The sequence below is a fragment of the Setaria viridis genome, chromosome 5 (genome assembly GCF_005286985.2).
Source record: "Setaria viridis chromosome 5, Setaria_viridis_v4.0, whole genome shotgun sequence".
Classification (NCBI taxonomy): domain Eukaryota; kingdom Viridiplantae; phylum Streptophyta; class Magnoliopsida; order Poales; family Poaceae; genus Setaria; species Setaria viridis.
In genome coordinates this window covers 42,350,359-42,369,323 of record NC_048267.2, presented here as the reverse complement: position 1 = coordinate 42,369,323, position 18,965 = coordinate 42,350,359, and the positions used below count along the sequence as shown (strand labels likewise).

The 18,965-nt window shown below is 48.1% G+C and overlaps 2 protein-coding genes across 3 annotated transcripts; both read left to right on the top strand.

The window, feature by feature from the left end:
• The first annotated feature begins 583 nt into the window (after nucleotides 1–583).
• LOC117855016 (uncharacterized) lies at nucleotides 584–5,228 on the top strand. Of its 2 annotated transcripts, XM_034737293.2 has the most exons (10): nucleotides 587–1,251; nucleotides 2,342–2,478; nucleotides 2,670–2,767; nucleotides 2,882–3,225; nucleotides 3,473–3,877; nucleotides 3,964–4,124; nucleotides 4,210–4,283; nucleotides 4,387–4,531; nucleotides 4,623–4,772; nucleotides 4,876–5,228. In XM_034737293.2, the coding sequence occupies exons 1-10, from the start codon at nucleotides 798–800 to the stop codon at nucleotides 4,951–4,953; spliced, it is 2,046 nt and encodes a 681-aa protein (XP_034593184.1). In that variant the 5' UTR covers nucleotides 587–797; the 3' UTR covers nucleotides 4,954–5,228. The 2 variants fall into 2 exon arrangements, 1 of the variants encoding a protein (XP_034593184.1); XR_004640406.2 differs by lacking the exon at nucleotides 4,876–5,228 and having other exon boundaries at nucleotides 584–1,251; nucleotides 4,210–4,305; nucleotides 4,623–4,763.
• Nucleotides 5,229–13,828: 8,600 nt separating this feature from the next.
• On the top strand, nucleotides 13,829–17,719 carry LOC117858997 (F-box protein SKP2A). The gene is made up of 5 exons (XM_034742168.2): nucleotides 13,829–13,987; nucleotides 15,025–15,349; nucleotides 16,367–16,715; nucleotides 16,783–16,924; nucleotides 17,030–17,719. Exons 2-5 carry the CDS (start codon nucleotides 15,090–15,092, stop codon nucleotides 17,416–17,418), a joined length of 1,140 nt encoding a protein of 379 aa, XP_034598059.1. The 5' UTR covers nucleotides 13,829–13,987; nucleotides 15,025–15,089; the 3' UTR covers nucleotides 17,419–17,719.
• Nucleotides 17,720–18,965: the final 1,246 nt, after the last annotated feature.

Here is an 18,965-nt window from a genome sequence, read left to right as displayed (position 1 = left end):
TGTTCTAGAATAAAGGATATAACAAGAACCCCTGACTGGAGAAAGGTCCCAATCAAAATGACGAAACGGGCGAAACGCACAACGAAGATATCTTTAGCGACTCTTCCAGAGCTGGATACGCATTGCCTCGCATGAGACTGACGAGTTCCAGTCTTCAAAATGCATGCGATTTTATGGATCTTCCGCTCAAATTTTAACTGTCGTTGGCCTAATGAAAAAAAAAAAACAAGCTCGATTCAGGCCCAGCGGCAGTACACATCTCTTGGAGAATGGAAGAAATGGCAAGTCTTCAGTGGCACCCTGTCAATCTTCCACAGCTAATGTATTTGGACAAAATTCAAATGAGAGTTTGAAATCTTGCCAAACTTTGTAAAAGATTCAGCAAATTTCCTTGCTCAGTTGCTTCGATTGTGGACATGGAGAGAAACCTGCATAGGATTAGCCGCCAAGGCACTGCTATCGCTCCTCTCTCTCTTTTTTTTCACCTGAAAGAATCTCATTGCTCAATCTCATTCTCACCACTTTTGGAGGAATCATTTTTTAAGGAATCAAAGTGTAACTACATATATTGGAACGAGTTCGCAAACCGTTTGCCCTCCGCTTTCCTTTTGGGCGGAAATGCCCTCGGCCTTCTCGCTGCCACCGCCGGCGGTACAGCCCACGGCGCGCCGCGACAACCGCAAGCTTCCGCGGTTCGCCGCCTCCGCCTCGGTACCTCCACCAATGGCGATGGGAGCCGGCGATATATTCCGCCACGGTGCCTTCGAGATGCCCCCCACGCCGGCGGCAGGGATCGAATGTACGCTGCAATCTCCCGAATATACTCCGCGGCCCGTAGCCGGCTCGAGGCCTTCATAACCGCTCTCCCGGGCGGCCGCGATGGCTGCGGCGGCAGCAGGAGGGGCTCGCATCGGCAGAAGCGGCGGCGGCGGTGGAGGAGTCCTTTCAGTACCCCGCTAGGCTCGCCCATGTCGATGTCGTCCATCATCGGCGCAGGGGACGACCAGGTCACCCCCGCGTCGTCGTCGGCGGCCTATGCCACCCCTCAGGGCGGGGCCATGACGCCTTCCAAGGCGCTGTCGTCGCCGCTGCCGCCGCCGCAGATGGTCGTGGTGGCGCTGGACGCCACGCGGGACCACCGGGATGACGAGATCAAGACGGCGCTCAGGGGGTTGGTCGACCGAGGTGACATACTCCGCGCTGGGGATTCGCTGCTCGTACTCGGCGTGCTCCACTCCATCACCCATCCGAGTAAGGATCATCTCTGGGATGCCCACCCCCTACTTTTACGACTTGACTCAGACCAATCAAGTCTTAGTTTTAGCTGTCATTTACAAAAATAGAAATGTCATAGTGGTAGTTGATTTGCCTCAGGCCTCCATCCAAGTGTTACTTTTCCCTTTTAGAATTTGCCATTTCTGCATTGAAAAAAATGTTATAAAAAAGTCTGCATTGTGAAAAAATGTTATAAAAAAGTTGTGGAGCTAGATAGGAAAGTCTGCATTTGTAAAATGAGATTGCAAGCATACATGGCTCGTAGATGATAGCGTGGCAAGCTGTGCTGCCTGTGCGGTGGGTTGCCTATTGTCTTTTGGTTCTTTGGTTCAAGATTTTCACCTCTGGTAGATAATTGATAATGCTGTTCATTGGCATCCACAGTCGAGGACAGCACTGTACTCTGAGAATCACCAATGGAGTAGAGTAGTTTTTTTTTTCCTTGGAGAAAAATGGAATAGAGTAGTCTACATGACATAAGACATATGCTTCACATATGGTGTCGTGATTGTGACATGACACAATGAAGGGCAACAAGTGATGAAATAAATAAAAGAAAACAAAAAAAAACAGGTGTGCTTGTTTAACAGAATTCTAAAATCCATGATGCATTTAGAATATTTAGTTTCATTGGCCACTGTTAGAGTCACCATTTCTCATTTCAAGCTTAGAATCCTAGTACACTGAGCGTACACCAGTATGATAGCCTTTCTGTTTTTCTAGCATCCCTGTGATCTAACATGGAATTTCAATGGTAGAATATCTGTCATCGACTTAGAATCCTAGTACATTGAACTGTACACCAGTATGATAGCCTTTCTGTTTTTCTAGCATCCATGTGATCTAACATGGAATTTCATGGTAGAATATCTGTCATGGACTATCTCCAAATGGGTATTTAGTGTGTCCTTCGTGATATGTACAATTGTTTAGAAGAAAATATATTTACTTTGAATTTGCAATAGTAAGATCATAATACTGGCCAACGCTCTCTTTGAATACTATAGATACACTAAAATAAATATTGTATTTACTGGAAAATTAATACTTTTATTTGTGTTTTCAGTGGGATACCAAGCCAAACCATGTACTGAATCATTTTCCGGGACAAGCGACAGATACCTAGGTGATCAGGTAGCGAAAGTAGCTGAAATCTACAAAAGTAAGCTTCACCAAGTTGCAGAGGCATTCCGCAAAGTTGGGGTAAAAATACCTTTATCTATCTATTCCATACAGAAATATTATTCTTCCATAGGAAATATAAGCATGCCTATTTTCTTCCCTAATCCCCATGCATCCTTTTTGTCGGAAATCTGAATAACAAAGTGATTTACTAGTTACATTAGCAATCTTGAAACATTTGTTACATTCTGAAACTCGAAATTTTGTATCAGATTACTGTGACCCTCAAGGTAACACCTGGAGCACCTGCAAAGATTGTCATTATCAATGAAGTAAATTCCAGCAAAGCTGCTTGGGTTGTCCTAGATAGGTTTGTGCATAATTTCTTATTCAAACTCTATGACAGGCTACCCTTAATGAAAGTTTTAGTGCCCATATCTTATGGCTACTTGAGGTAATATTGAATTTAGAATAAATTTTACAGGCACTTCAGGAGAGATTTCAGACACTTAGAAAAGCACATAGTTTGTAAAGTTGCGGCATTTCAGGATCACTTACAAGTGCAAACCTTGAAGCCAATATGGTCGAACCCATCAAGCAAAAGCACAGCTGAAGTGAAGGACCTGCAACGCTTCGCGGTCACGAGTGATCTGAGTTCAGAGACACAGAGTGCTACTCAGAAAGTGTCAAACATGTCCTCACCTGTAAGCTACTTTGCCTCTCTAACGAACCATGATATCCACGAGACCTCCAGTGTGGCTGCATGCGGTATGCCATACTTGAGTGGCATATCTCTCACAATCGACGATACGCAATCCCTGTCTAATGGTAAGATAATTTTCTTCACTAAACCATACCCAAAAAACAGCAGACAATGCAGACAATAGAAGACAGAAAGCTATTGGTAATGCTTGTGGTCATGGTAACTAATTCACGTGGAACTCATTGTTTATTTAATATTTTCTCAATATTAAAAATAATAACTGCAGTTTGCTGGCAGCTACCATTTATTTGATGTTACATGCATTATGCCATATGCAGTGATAGTGATATGGTGTGTGGTCTTGTTATCCAGGAAAATATGAAGAACAAATGACTTCCCAATATGATTCATCAGAGAGACCGGTTTTGTGCATTGGCTGTGGTCTAAAATCAGTTCTTTACATAAAGGAATCCATGAAATTCCCATTCTCAGAGATTCAAGCTGCAACGTTAGACTTCTCAAACGAGAATTTGCTGGGTGAGGGTGGATTTGGGCATGTGTACAAGGGCCAGCTCAAGGATGGTCAGGTTATTGCAGCCAAGTTGCGCAAAGAAGCAAGCACACAGGGCTATACTGAGTTCTTCTCGGAAGTGCAAGTTCTCAGTTTTGCCCGGCACCGGAATATCGTCATGTTGCTTGGTTACTGTTGTAAAGAAAGCTACAACATCTTGGTGTACGAGTATATATGCAACAATTCCCTTGAGTGGCATTTATTTGGTATATGTTCGGTTGATATGCTTAAAAGGAATTCATATTGTGATGATGGCATGCTGACTTTTGCTCTTGTTACTTGGTGGAAACAGACAAGTCGGCAAGCTTACTAGAGTGGCACAAGAGGCATGCTATTGCTATCGGTATAGCAAAAGGACTGCGATTTCTGCATGAGGAGTGTCGTGCTGGTCCAATCATTCATCGGGATTTGCGCCCAAGCAATGTATTGTTGACACATGACTTTGTTCCTATGGTAAGATGGAGTAGGCTACTTACCGTTACGTGTCGAGATGCAAATGTCTTCTGCATTCTTATCATAGAAGTTATGCCTTTCACAGCTTGGTGACTTTGGTCTTGCAAAATGGAAGGCTGGCAATGACTCCATTGAGACAAGGATTCTGGGTCAATCAGGGTCTGGACAAACTCTAATTCAGGCACAGTATCAACTAGTTGTTCCATTCTATGATACCCTGTTTTTTCTGACAATGCCAGTGATTTCTTGTCATGTCCATCAGATACTTGGCGCCTGAGTATGCTCAATATGGCATGGTTTCTGTCAGAACAGATGTATACGCCTTTGGGATTGTTCTTTTCCAGCTAATATCTGGTAAAAAGGTGCTTGATGAATATGAAGGACAGTGCACACATATACTGCAATGGGTATTCTTCTTGGTGAATTCTGCTTATACTTCAGTCTGTGTGCTTACAGTACATCTGCACAATTCAATTTCCAACACCTGAAAATTTTCAGGCCGAACCATTGGTCGAGAGCCTTGCACTTCACGAACTAATTGATGAGCGCATCAAAGATACATATGATACATATGGGTTGTATCATCTAGCCAAAGCTGCATATCTTTGTGTCAGGGCAAACCCAGAGCAGCGGCCTTCTATGGGAGAGGTGAGTTTTGAAAATTATTCGATTCCTCTGATATTATTGTAAAATATTGATTGATACTAGCTTCACATGTTATCGCAAGTTCACATTGTCTCTGGCAAAGCAGGTTGTTCGCCTTATTGAGACAGAAAATGAGCATATCAGGGACCTGTCACGACAATTCATCCCTCATTTCATGAAGTGATGTAGTAATAGAAGGGGATTTTGTGGTGTGAGCTGACTAGTAAAGTATCTGTGCTGCGTTGCCACTAGGACAAAGTAAAATCCATCTTTTCACATTCTCGTTGGTGACACTGTAACACTTCTTGGCTTCTCGCTCTCTTTTGCCTCTCTTCCTTTTCTGCACCCTTATTTTGTTCGCTTCTTCTACCCATACAACTGTGTGTACCTGGGGAATTACTTCGCCCCCTTTTTGTTTCTTCTTTCTTATCATTGTAAATGAAATTCCATCTTCTTGAAGTGTTGTCCTTTCGTCTCTCCTGGCCTTCCATTCTTTTTTTTTTTCAAAACATGTACTGTCACTGTGTAGCTGACTAGCTGTTGAAGAATTGGGGACTTCAGGATGTGAAAGATGAGTGAGCTGGTTGTGTGGCGACCTTTTCGTTGAGCTGCCTTGTTAACTACTGAATATTCATGACACTGCTGAGGTCTTCAACATGCAACCAGCAGATTGAGTGATGCTTATGACTCTAGAAAGCAAGCGCATTAATTTCTGCTGCATGTAAGCTACAGAGTTCAAGGGCCGAAAATTCTCCTGAATATGATAAGACATTGAATCATCTTGGCACTTTTTTTATGACCTCAATTTATCTAGTTTCTACCAGAATTGAGCTTATGAAGGTTATGGGTCCTCCAATCATGCTTAAAAGCAACGAATGGACCTGTGGGTTGCTATCTGCCGTCCCTTTCCTGCCCCTGCAAGTTGGCAATGGAACCATCCTTCCGTTGAGAGGAAAGCCTGATAATTCTTGACCATCATTAGACAGCCAAACAGTTCCGGCGATTTGTATCTGGATTTGGAGGGGATCAGATGCCTTCTGACTGGAAAAGAAAGCATGTTTTGCAAGCACCACCATTAAAGAACCTGGGGCGGAGCCAGAACTGCAGCCGGAGCCTGGATCAAGGCAAATTGATTTTACAATGAAATAATGAGCTGATTTGATGCTATATGGCCGATTTATACTGCATAAAATATGGAAATACATGCAGTTTATGGGCTTGCCCCGGGCTGCAGCCCGGGGCCTGGATCCGCCCCTTAAAGCATAGCGGTCTGTACAAGAAAAGGACCTTTTCTTCACTACTGGGAAACCTTGCAAAACTGAATTTTATTGGTTGTGTGAAGCTGAAGATGAGTCCAATTAAACTATTTTCAGCTGAGGAATCTGAAGAACAAAATGAGTAAGGTCATGCTTTGCCACAGCTTTAATGCTTACAAGGAATCACTCTTTTTCCCTGAAAAAACAATTACAAACAATCCCGCTAAGGCTGAACATTAGAAGGTAACTTTGGGGCACTCGGTTCTCTGATATTTTCACAAATAGGAGCCGACAGAACTCAGCTTTCAGTGGGTCTGAATCACATCTAACTAATACCAAACCTTTCTCCAGGGATCAAACAAAAATTGCTGACAGCGCAAGTATCTGATCACCCTGTTCTTGACAATTGACATGTTGTCCTGGGGTAAAATGCTATCTTTTTTTAGGTAAATACAGTAGGGGAGGCCCTGCTGTGGTAAAATGCTCTTCTGATGGCATGTAAGTATATCATTATCCTATAATGGATAATTAGCCAACATGTTCTCGAGTAGTGTAGTCAGTATCCTGAGAGTCTCTGATGTACACGCATTGGGCCACATATCCAGCATGTCCCTCACCCTGCCGTGCCTTCATGTAAAGCAATTACCACGTAAACAAGCAACTGTGCCGCAGATCGACGCCACTGCCTTTCCCATCTTTCAAGCTATCAATCCATAGCGAGAAAAACAAGCAATTTTCGGGCAAATATTATTCATTTACATATAGGACTTAGGAGTTTATCACTGATATAACCGGATCATATTCTCTTGAGAATCAGCCTGTCACATTCACAGGACATCTCACAATCAAAAACTTGCGTGCTCGACGTGAAATTGTCAAATTGCTATGCCGACGTCATACTGGATAAGGTGCTCGCGTATGTTTTCTGTAGGATTAGCCGTGAGAAACTAGATAACGTTGAGATATAAAGAAAGCAAAGCATCATGCACCAAAATAGGAGGTAGCAAGAGCAACTAAGTACCACGCTTGTTAATCCATGTGCATCTCGCGATGCAGAAACCGAAAGGTTCTCCCATTATTATCTAAAAAAAACGTGCTGCTCTTCTACAGTTTATGATCGTTCAGCCTGTAGAGAAGTAGATGGAAAAACACCACACACCCTAATGAGGGGGTGACCTCTATATATGGCCAATATGGCTTGGAGTACAAAGAATACATCAAGTGTACAAGGAAATGATAAATACATCCTAAAATATACATATACTTCCTAATACCCGCCCGCAGTCAAAGCGGGAGGATCACGGGCGCATAGACTAGACCTAAACTCAGTAAACAAAGGAGTTGGCAGGCCCTTCATCATGATGTTCGCGAACTGATGAGAGGATGGCACATGGAGGACCCGAATCTCACCCAAGGCCACCTTCTCACGGACGAAGTGAATATCAATCTCGATGTGCTTCGTGCGTTGATGATGCACCGGGTTGGCTGTCATGTAGACAGCACTCACGTTGTCGCAGTAGACAACAATGGCCGAAGCAAGCGGGACATGAAACTCCTGAAGAAGTTGACGCAGCCAGCAACACTCTGCCACAGCATGAGCTATAGTCCTGTACTCCACCTCAGCACTGGAACGAGACACCGTGGTCTGTTGCTTGGAGGACCAAGACGCCAGATTGTCGCCGAGGTAGATGCAGAAACCGGAGGTGGAGCATCTAGAGTCCGGGCAGCCAGCCCAGTCGGCATCGGAGTAGGCAATGAGAGACTGTACAGGACCAGTGCCGATGTGAAGTCCGGAGGAGAGCATACCCTTCACATAGCGCAGGATGCGCTTCATCAGGGCCATGTGGGGCTCGCACGGGTCATGCATGGAGAGATACACCTGCTGAACTACATACGCCAGGTCAGGTCGAGTTAGAGTGAGGTACTGAAGGGCCCCAGCAAGACTTCGATACTCAGAGCAGTCCTGGAGCTTGGCACCGTCGTGTGCTGAAAGTTTGGCATGAGTGTCAACAGGATTCGCTGTAGAGTGACACTCAGCCATGCCAACACACTGAAGAAGATCTAGGGCATACTGTCGCTGACACAGAAATAGGCCCTAGGACGAACGCGTGACGGAGATGCCGAGGAAGTGGTGTAGGTCGCCAAGATCCGTCATGACGAACTCGGAGTGAAGACGCCCCATGATGTGCCGAAGAAGAGTCGAGGACGAGGCAGTGAGGACAATGTCATCGACGTAGAGCAGCAAGTAGACGATACTCGACCCCTCTTTATATACAAAGAGGGGGGTGTCGGAGGTGGAGGCGACGAAGCCGAGATATCGAAGGAAAGAGGCGAACCACTGGTACCACGCCCTCGGGGCCTGCTTCAGTCCATACAAGGACTTTTGCAGGAGACAGACGTAATCGGGGGCAGTGGGGTCGACGAAGCCAGGGGCTGCTAGCAGTATATGGTCTCCACGAGGTGTCCGTGAAGAAAGGCATTCTTCACGTCCAACTGGTGGATCGGCTAGGCGCGAGAGGTGGCGATGCTGAGGACGGTCCGTATCGTCACCGGTTTGACGATCGGACTGAAGGTCTCGTCGTAGTCGATGTCGTGACGCTGGGGAAGCCACGAACCACCCAGCGCGCCATGTATCGAGCAAGGGACCCATCAGCATGGAACTTATGCTGGAAGATCCACTTGCCCAACATAACATTGGCACTGGGTGGCCGTGGGACTAGTCGCCATGTGTCGTTGTCGATGAGGACCTGGAACTCATCAACCATGGCGGCACGCTAGTTAGCATCAGCCAGGGTACTGCGATAGTTCGTTGGAATCGAAGAGGGCGGAGAAGAAGTCGAGGTTGTCATGCCGTAGTAATGGCGCCACTGTATTGCCTCAATCACAGACCAAGTGACATGGCACAGAGGGGTAGGTGGCGACGAGGAGAGCGTAGGCGCCGCGGGCGCGGAAGGAGGACCGTGGGTGCTCACCCGACCGGTCGGAGCGCTCGCCGATGCAGTTAGGGCGTTCGCTGAAGCGGTCGGGGCGTGTGCCCGACCGAGCGGGGTGCTCACCGGTGTGGTTGGGGCGCTCGCCCAACCGAGCGGGGCGATCACCGGTGCGGTCGGGGCATGCGCCCAACCGAGCGGGATGCTCGTCGGTGCGGTCGGTGCGTCCGGCCGACCGATCGGAGCGTGTGCCGATACGGTCGGGGCAGGTAGGGGAACGGTCGGAGTAGGTCGGAGCACAGTGGAGAGCGGCGACTCGCCCGCAAATGGAGTAGGAGACACGGTCGGCCCGTGGAACAGGATGGCGGGGTCGTCGTTGGTGAGTTCCTGCAAAACAACTGGTGAGGGCCGTGGCTGCTCAACGTCTGACGACGGGGCGATCCAGGTAGAAGCAGGAACAGACGAGGGTCTCGACAAAAGGAAGTCGAGCTGTGATGGGTAAGTAGGATGGGAGGAGAAGGGAAAGACAGACTCGTCAAAGACAACATGGCGAGAGATGATGACCCGACTGGTGGACAAGTTAAGACAGCGGTACCCCTTGTGAGCGGAGGGATAACTAAGGAAGACACATGCGGCTGAGCGAGGAGCAAGCTTGTGGCGTGCCGTGGCTGAAACGTTGGGGTAGCAAAGACAACTAAAGACACGCAAGTGAGAGTACTCGGGGGGCTGGGAGTAAAGGAGGCGGTAGGAAATATCATTATGAATGGCAGAACATGGGCGCCGGTTCAAAAGATAGGTTGCGGTGGTGAGCGCCTCGACCCAGTACGGGGCGGCCATGGAGGCGTGAATGAGCAATGTGCGAATCATGTTATTAAGGGTGCGAAGGACACGCTCAGCTTTCCCATTTTAGGGAGAAGCGTAGTGACACGAGAGGTGCAAGTGGATACCCTAATAAGTCAAAAAAGAAGTAAGAGGTTTATTGACAAACTCGATCCCATTGTCAGCTTAGATGCTTCGAACAGGAAGACTAAACTGCGTATGAGCATAGGCGCAGAAATCAGTGATATGTGAGGTGACTTCAGACTTATGAACTAGAGGAAACGGTCAATAAAAATGCGAGAAATCATCCAAAATAACTAGGTAGTAGCGATAACCAGAGATCCTAGCTACAAGAGAAGTCCAAACATCACAGTGAAGGAGCAGAACTACGAGAGCTAGAATAGGAGAAATGTAACCGCACATGTTTCCCTAACTGACAAGAATGGCATAGAGTATGACTGTCTTTATTACAAGCAATGGATGAAGTTTGTCTAAGTGTGGCGATGGAGGCAGAACCGGGATGACCAAGACGGAGATGCCACAAACTGGAGGAGATGGCAAGGCCAGCGTGGGGTGCTGCAAAGCTAGCTGCTAGAGGCATGGTGTAAAGATCGTCAGCGCTATTGCAGCGAAGAATCATGCGTCTGATTGGAAGATCCTTGACAAAAAATACCAAAGGCTTCAAACTCTATGGTGCAGTTATTATCCTTAGTAAACTGACGAACAGAAAGCATATTACGAATTAGAGAAGGAACAACAAGGACATTATTAAGACGAAAGTTAGAGTTGTGGGTGGTAAGAGTGGAGTTGCCACGGCACGTGACAGCAAGAGTGTGACCGTTACCGACGGTAATGGAGGAGTGAGAGGGAGGGAGTCGGGAAAGAAGAATATCATCCAAGGATGACATGTGGCCGGAGGCACCTGAGTTAACCACTCAACCGCTGTTCTGCAGCGCCATCTGGTTCAGGGTAGCGACTAGACCCGCCTGGTCCCAGGTTGACACCTGAGTGGGTGCTTGAACAGAAGCATAGGAGGCGTGAGCCTGCGGAGGGGGTCGAGAGACCAGGGCGCTAGCGCGCCAGCCCCCACTGCCGCCAGCCTGCTGGAAACCCGTGGCATTGTAGGGGCCGGCCCCGGGACTGAAACAGAACCACGGGCTAGTGGGCCGTGGGGACCCGCCACCGTGAGAGCTGCCGCGGCCAGGGGGCGCCTGGAAACTGCCGCCGCCCTTCTTTGGCCACTTCTTCTTGTCGCCGCCGCCGCCAGTCTGGACAGAACTAGACGCCGAGCGACACCCGCCTGTACAGCTGGAAGACGAGGAGGTCCCGACGAGGAGGGCAGTGGAGTTAGAGATCTTCTCCTCATTGGCGAGGCGAAGTTCTTTCAGGGCGAGCATGTCCCGCGCCTGGGCGAAGGACGGGAAGCCGGCGGAGGAGTTGGCGATGTCGTCGGCAGTGTTGGAGAAGCACGGGTTGAGGCCGCAGAGGAGGTTTAGGACAAGCTGGGAGTCCTGAATGGTTTGGCCGACGTCGCGGATGGCGTCGGGGAGAGTCTTCATGCGGCTGCAGTACTCGACGATGGAGGAGGCCCCCTACGTCATTTAGTGGAAGTCGTGGCTGAGGAAAATCGCTCAGGATTGCTTGTTGGCGCGAAAGAGGCCCTCGATGGTGAGCCAAAGATCCTGGACGGTCTGATCGTCGTCGGTCATGGTGAGGTCGAGAATGGAGTCATCGACGGAGCCGAAGAACCATGAGCGGACGCAGCAATTCGCTTGATCCCAGTTGGGGTCCTGGGGTCGGGGCGCCACCGTGCCATCGATGTGCGACTTGAGGCCGAACTTGCCGCACATGGACTTGAAGAAGGACGCCCATCGGGAGTAGGCGTTGGACTTCATCGTCAGTGTCACGGGGACGTGAGACTTGATGGAGATGGTGGCGTAGGGGTGGATGGCGGGCGGCGGCGTTGGGTACACAATGAAGCCGCCGCCGCCGTTGCCGGGCGCGTCGCCAGCAGGAGGAGCTTGGGGCACACCGCCAGAGGAGCCGCCGGTGGCAGGTGGCGGCACAGGGGTCGCACCGGGAGGCGACACAGGATTAGCAGCCGGAGCGGTGGTGTCGCCAGACTCAGAGGAGGTGGCGGAGGACATGGCGCACGACCGGGCGGGGAGCCGGTTAGGGAACCGGTCGGGGAGGGGGGTGGTCGGAGAGGTGCAGCGGAGGGTGGGTGGCGGCGGCGAGGGGGGCGCCGCCGCCTAGGGTTGTGCGGAAAGGAGGCCCACGATCTTAATCTCGTGATACCATGTAGAGAAGTAGATGGAAAAATACCATACACCCTAATGAGGGGGGTGACCTCTATATATGACTAATATGGCTTGGAGTATAAGGAATACATCAAGTGTACAAGAAAATGATAAATATATCCTAAAATACATATATACTTCTTAATAAAGCCGATGCTTACCCTGAGCAATACATACTCAAAGACTGCACTTTTTTGTTTGAAACGAACAAAGACCGCACGTTGAGGCAAGGCATGCTACCATCATCTCGCATGAAAAGATGCCATGCAATTTGGTTCACTTACTAATTTACTAATTTTCTGCGATGCTTGGCTTTTGTACACGTTCTTGCCTGTCCAGCTTTTTGAGATCGAGCTGCGGGTGAAAGCCAATCTGGGCTATGTTCGTGGCTAGGTTCATGACCAGTGCAGGAGACAAGTGCGCTGACGATCCCATTTCGCGGCTGTGTGTTTCCATCTGGAGGTATCAGTGCAGCATAATGTACTCGATCGGATTGTCAGTGAAATTACTTTATTTAAAATTTTCTATATTCAGTCCTCTCCTTAACGACGTTGCTTTTTAACACTGACTAATCAGGCAATATGCTGTGTTTGCTGTTAGTTGAAAATGTTATCCTGTGTAAAATCAAAACGACGAGCATTTGCAAACAAAATCTAACCTGCTTTTAAGTTATTGGCAATCTTTTTGGAAGGACAAGCTAACCAATTAGTTGGGGCAGTGAGTGGTGAGTGACAGTGGCCACTAGGGAGCCGGATAGAACTGCCGTTGTCGTTTGGCTCTAGCGATCAATCAATCAACCCAAGGTATGATTGGCCTCATGCAGTCTGGTCTCAGTTCATTGAATTTAGACGGCTCTTCGGATGGCCTCAGCTTTAGGGTATGTGGACCTTCTGGCAATACAATTACCAGGTGCCGTGCTTTGAAGAATTACGGAACGGAGATAACGATGATACCGAGCTCGATCAAGATAACTAGATAAGCGGCAGGGAGAAACATCAGATGGGACGTTTTGAGGAGTAAGGGTTTGTTTGGCTCGGAATGTTAAAGTTTAACACCCGTCACATCAGATGTTTGGATGCTAATTAGGAATATTAAATATAGGCTAATTATAAAACTAATTGCACAAATGGAGTGTAGTTCGCGAGATGAATCTATTAAGCCTAACTAGTCCATGATTTGACAATGTGGTGCTACAGTAACCATTTGCTAATGATGGATTAATTAGGCTTAATAGATTCGTCCGCGAATTAGTACAGGATTACGTAATTAGTTTTATAATTAGCTCAGGTTTAGTTCTCCTAATTAGCATCCAAATATCCGATGTGACACTGTTAAAGTTTAGTACATCATATCCAAACTCGCTTTGGTTGCCCTGTAAAAGTTAGGCTTACAATGCATACCCGTCGAGCCGGGAGCCGAAGCCCGGCCCCTTAGAAACCAAACCGGCCCTTCGCCATTTCGAGCCGGGAGCCGAAGCCCGGCCCCTTAGAATCCAACGGCAAGCCCGCAGAGGAGGAACCGAATCCTTCCAGACGTTTCCTTTCGGGCCGCGGCGGCGGCGCCGAACAGCGCACTCACTCCTCCCGTTTTCCCGTCCCCGCATCCGGAGAGCACGAAACCAGGGGGCTAAACGTAAAATTCCCGGGGGCCCAGCCCCACGTCGCCTTCTCGACGCCACCGCACACGTGCCCGGCCCCGCCGCCCGCCCGCCACGTAACGCGTCGGCCTCCTCGAGCCTCCCGTTGCGTGTCCGCCCGCCGCCTGCTATTAGTACCCCCCGCCCGGCCCCGTCCCAACCCAGTCGCCAGTTCACAACTGCGACTTGAAACTATCTTCCCGAGCCTTCTCGGTCGAGATTTGGGGTGAAGTTTTTTAGGCAGGCTCCTGTGCTTCTTCGCTTCTCGGACTACTAGGTGAGCAGAAATCAAGCTCGTGTCTTTTTCTGTTCTGGAAAAAAATCGGATCGATTGGTTTTGTTTTGCGATTCCTGCTCCTGATGCTGAGATCGCCTTCTGAGGCTAGTTTTTCCGTGGTTTTCTGGGGCTCCGAGGTGAATCTATGGCCCCTTTCACCCGTAGTATCGTGGCCTTTTATGTGGCTGTCTGTGAGCGAAGGCTACTGCAGTTCTGCAACGCCGGGGGATTTGGTGTTGTTTTCTTGGATATTCCTTTCATCCGGATACTTGCAGTGGGTCCCTGTGCTATCTGCGCCGGATTTGTCACCATTTATCCCCAGGGATTTGGGATTTATCGATGGCTATGGTGGATTTGCTCCCCCCAGGCCTCGAATCATCCGAACCTTTGGCTTCCTGTTTTGGTTTGTTGAACGTTGCGTTGCAAAGCACGCCTCCGGTGTTTTTGCCGGAAATTTCGATACTTTGCCTAAAGGAAGGTTCGGCACCTTGCACATGCCGTGCTGCCTTAAACTTGCTGTTTCTTCTACATTTTAGCTGGATGCATTTCAGACTTCCTTTCGATAGGCTTTCAGACTAAACCCATCTTAGACTGAACGGTCGCTGATTGCGACGAACACACTCTTTATGCGCATGCCAGAAGGTTGCCAATTTGCCATCCTGATATACAACTATTTATAATAAGTTTGCTCCTTTTAGTTTTACAAACTTCAGAAGTGATCTCCTGAAGATCTTGGTTTTTCGAGCAATCGATGTTTAGATCCTTGATCATATCTTAGTCGTGCAAGCCTGCATCTGCGTGTTAGTGTTATTCCCTTTTGGTTTAACTTTGTTTGTTTAGTAGATAAGTGATATACTGTCACCTTATCATTGGGAATTTCACTATGATCTCCTGCACATGCTGCATCTTGTAGCTGTTTTTTCGCAATCATCTAAGACAGTTACTGCCAATTACAGCTACATACAGTCTTCTTAGTTTGTAAATGTTCTATGACAAGTTCAGTGAAGGTCTCTTAATTATTTTCGTTATGATTGCAGGTTCAGGTTGCCTTTCAAGTCTCAGAGAAGCATCAGCTCTGCAAATTATCTTAGAGCACCAAATTATGGATAGCACGAAGCCACTGGGAGGGGAATTGAACAATTCGCTCGATACTCTTATGGTTTCTAGTGGTGTGGAGAGTAAGCAGGCTCAGAATGCTGGCACCGAAACCAGCTTGACAGGTTGGAAAGACCTTCCCATGGAGCTGCTCCTGCGGATTATGTCATTAGTTGGAGATGACAGCATGGTCATCGTGGCCTCTGGTGTATGCACGGAATGGCGTGATGCGTTAGGTTGGGGAATTGCAAATCTTTCACTATCATGGTAAAGAAGTTTTCCTTTCAGTCATGTCCTTTTTAGTTTGACATGTCTTTATCTTCAGAATCAAATGTTGATTTAAGAATGGAGGTGCTCCCATACCATGGATTTTGGACACAGTAGTAGACTAGTTGTTATGCTGTCTTCAGTTCCACATGCGTTTCAAATCTGAATATGGTCATAGTGTTCTATTGCAGCATTGCTTTGCTAATTCTGTAACCTGTATCCATCCTATGGCTATGGGTTGATTTTTTAGGAGACCTTGCTATACATCAAATCACTTTGTTTTTATTGTTGTTTCTTGTTTGGCGCAAATACTCGTTGCTGCTGTTCAACCATATCATGTATACAGTCAACCATATGATGCTGACTCCAAACATGAGAATTCCATGTTCCGTTTTGTTTGGAATGAAGTTGACTGTGTTATATACACACGTGAAAAATGAAGCCATAAATGCTGATACATCACACATGGTACATAGTTTGACAACTTGTTTGAACAATTCCCAATTGCTTGTTCCTCATTCTGTGGGCACTATGGGCAAACATCACACATGGTACATAGTTTGACAACTTGTTTGAACTATTCCTGATTGCTTGCTTCCCATTCTGTGGGCACTATGGGCAACCAAAGTACGGTACAATATTCGTTGTGGATCATACATAGCACTTTGAAGTGCTAATTTTAGTTCGTTGGTTCATGGTTTTTGATTCACTCATTGACATAGCTTTTGCCATTAAAAAGAACTGGTGTGCAGATGTTCTTCTGACATAACAAAAGCAGCCTAGAATGATATGCCTCCATATAACCTTGACAGCATACTTTTAGACTACGAATTTTGCAAGAGATATATTGTGCTTAGATTGTTTCATATTCTGTGCTACAGTTTCTTGTTTTGGTACAAATAGAGTATTGGTTTATTACTACTACTGCAATACAGCTCCTAGAAGATGACCACCTGGTCTTTTTGGTGTCTTGGAAGGAAAATTGTTTGTATTGACAAAAGAAAGTGTCATTTTCAGGTGCCAGGACCACATGAATGACTTGGTGATATCTCTGGCTCACAAATTCACGAAGCTTCAAGTTCTATCTCTACGGCAGATCAAACCTCAGCTCGAAGACAGTGGTGTGGAAGCTGTGGCAAACTACTGCCACGATCTGCGGGAACTGGATCTCAGCAGAAGCTTTAGGCTTAGTGACCGGTCCTTGTATGCTCTGGCACATGGGTGCCCTCACCTCACAAGGCTCAACATCAGCGGGTGCTCCAATTTCAGTGACGCTGCTTTAGTGTTCCTCAGTAGCCAGTGCAAGGATCTCAAATGCCTGAATCTGTGCGGGTGTGTGAGGGCAGCTTCTGACAGAGCGCTTCAGGTACTTCATTTGCTGTAGCATTGTTTGCATGAGCTTGTATTGATCCTTTACTTTTGTGATGCTGCAGGCCATCGCTTGTAACTGTGGCCAGCTGCAATCCTTGAACCTGGGCTGGTGCGATGGCATCACTGACAAGGGAGTGACCAGCTTGGCGTCAGGGTGCCCTGAACTCCGGGCTTTGGACTTGTGTGGCTGTGTTCTCATCACAGGTATGCTAATTCATCGATGTTTGCCGTGTTTGATTGATTGAATTTCTGCACAACTTTGTTGGTTTCTTGGAACTTGACTCTCGCTTTGATCTGTTCCGTATACAGATGAGAGCGTAGTGGCGCTAGCGAACGGCTGCCCTCACCTGCGTTCCCTGGGGCTGTACTACTGCCAGAACATCACGGACCGCGCCATGTACTCGCTGGCCGCCAACAGCCGCGTGAGGAGCCAGGGCCGGGGCTGGGACGCGGCGAAGAGGGGCAGCGGCAAGGACCGGGACCGGGACGGGCTAGCGAGCCTGAACATCAGCCAGTGCACGGCGCTGACCCCGCCGGCGGTGCAGGCCGTGTGCGACTCGTTCCCGGCGCTGCACACGTGCCCGGAGCGGCACTCGCTCAACATCAGCGGGTGCCTCAGCCTCACCTCCGTGCACTGCGCCTGCGCCCTCCACCCGCACCGCGCCGGCCGTGCCATCCTCTCCAACCACGCCTACTGAAACCCGGTGGATCAGGCAGCCGCTGGGGAGTGGAGGGGAGGGGGCATGGGCGTTTCTCGGTGTGGTTTGGCGTGGCGTTGAAGAGCGGTGAGGACTGAGGAGTGGAGAGCCGTGTGTGATCGACTCTGTAAGAAAGGTGCTTTGTGTTGTGTAGGAACTCTGTGCGAACTGCGCGCGTTGAACGGTCGGAGGTGGTGTCTGTTCGTGTGTCGGCCACCCCAGAACTTGGGCTGTAGAAGCGACGGGGTCGAGTTTGTTGTCTGGAGAATTATGGAGTGTTTATGTGGTTCTTTCCCTTCGAGATCTTGCCTCTGGCCTGTGGGGTGTGGTCAACGTTGCTTTCCGGTCTCTCTGGAGGCCGTGCACCCTGGCTCTCTTGAGAGCAACTCCAGCAGGGCCAGAATCGTGTGATCGCTTGCTGCTGATGCGTTCCCGGACTTTTGTTTTAACACTGGAGTCCGGACTAAGCACACGGCTCCTGTGCTGTGTGTGATCCCGAAGACACCGGCGAAAGCGAAAAACCACTCCTTTTTTCTCCTCCTTGACTCCGCGTTGTTGGGCTTGGCGAGAGAGGACGCCACCAACAGGGCGCCCGCCTGCCGCGATGCGGATGAGCCCATGGACCACTCCTAGTTACGAGTTTCTTGGCCCATGTTAGGTGAATTGAATATTGCAATCGACGGGCTGAGAGGGCCGAGACCGGGAGGTCGAGAGAGAGAGAGCGCGCGCTTATTGTAGCAGCTGTCCACACCTCTCTCACAAAAGGGTAATTTTCATCGGACGTCCGGGCACAACTGCTGATTTTGTAGTGGTGATCTTGTAGAAGCGACATTGTGGAGTTTGTTTGTCTGGAAAATTATGGATCATTTTCAAGATAATGGGAGAAATATGTATCGTACATGTGGGCGTTGCATTTGAGATGTTGGCTGGCTCGGTTGCAGTGGTTCGTATTGTAGAGTTCTTATTATAAAGAAAAATAATGGTACAATTTAAAATTAATTTATTTAAAATGATGTTTTGGATTTTCTCCTTCCCTTCATCGGGATCGGTGGGTCGTTAGAGCTAGTTAATAGAGATATCCTAATGTCACTTTCATCGTTATTGGGAGAGTTGCCTCCCAATAATCTCATCCCAATCCAACTACCGAGAGACTAACCCTTGTCGGTGTGATTACCAATTCAGGAATAGCAGTCGCTTTCTGAATTTCATCCCTTCCTTCTTCCTCTTCCCAACTACCCTCTGACTCCTGTCCATCCTCTCTTTCATTCATTACCTTGTCTACCAATTCATCCAGAGTTTTATCCACAGCCTTATCCATTATCTCCCCAGCCTTTTCCTTAATAAATAGTAAGAATTTCTTGTCATTCATACTCTGAACTTTCTCTTTCAGATATTATTTTTGCACCCTGCCTTGATCATCCTTTAAGTTATCTATGGTATTGCCTTCTTTCCCTTTAAGTTCATTGCTATTCTTTCTTCTTTTAGTTCCTAGTTTCTTTAGTTGTTTTAGGATCATCCTGCATGTGCTTATCCTCACTGGCTTCTCC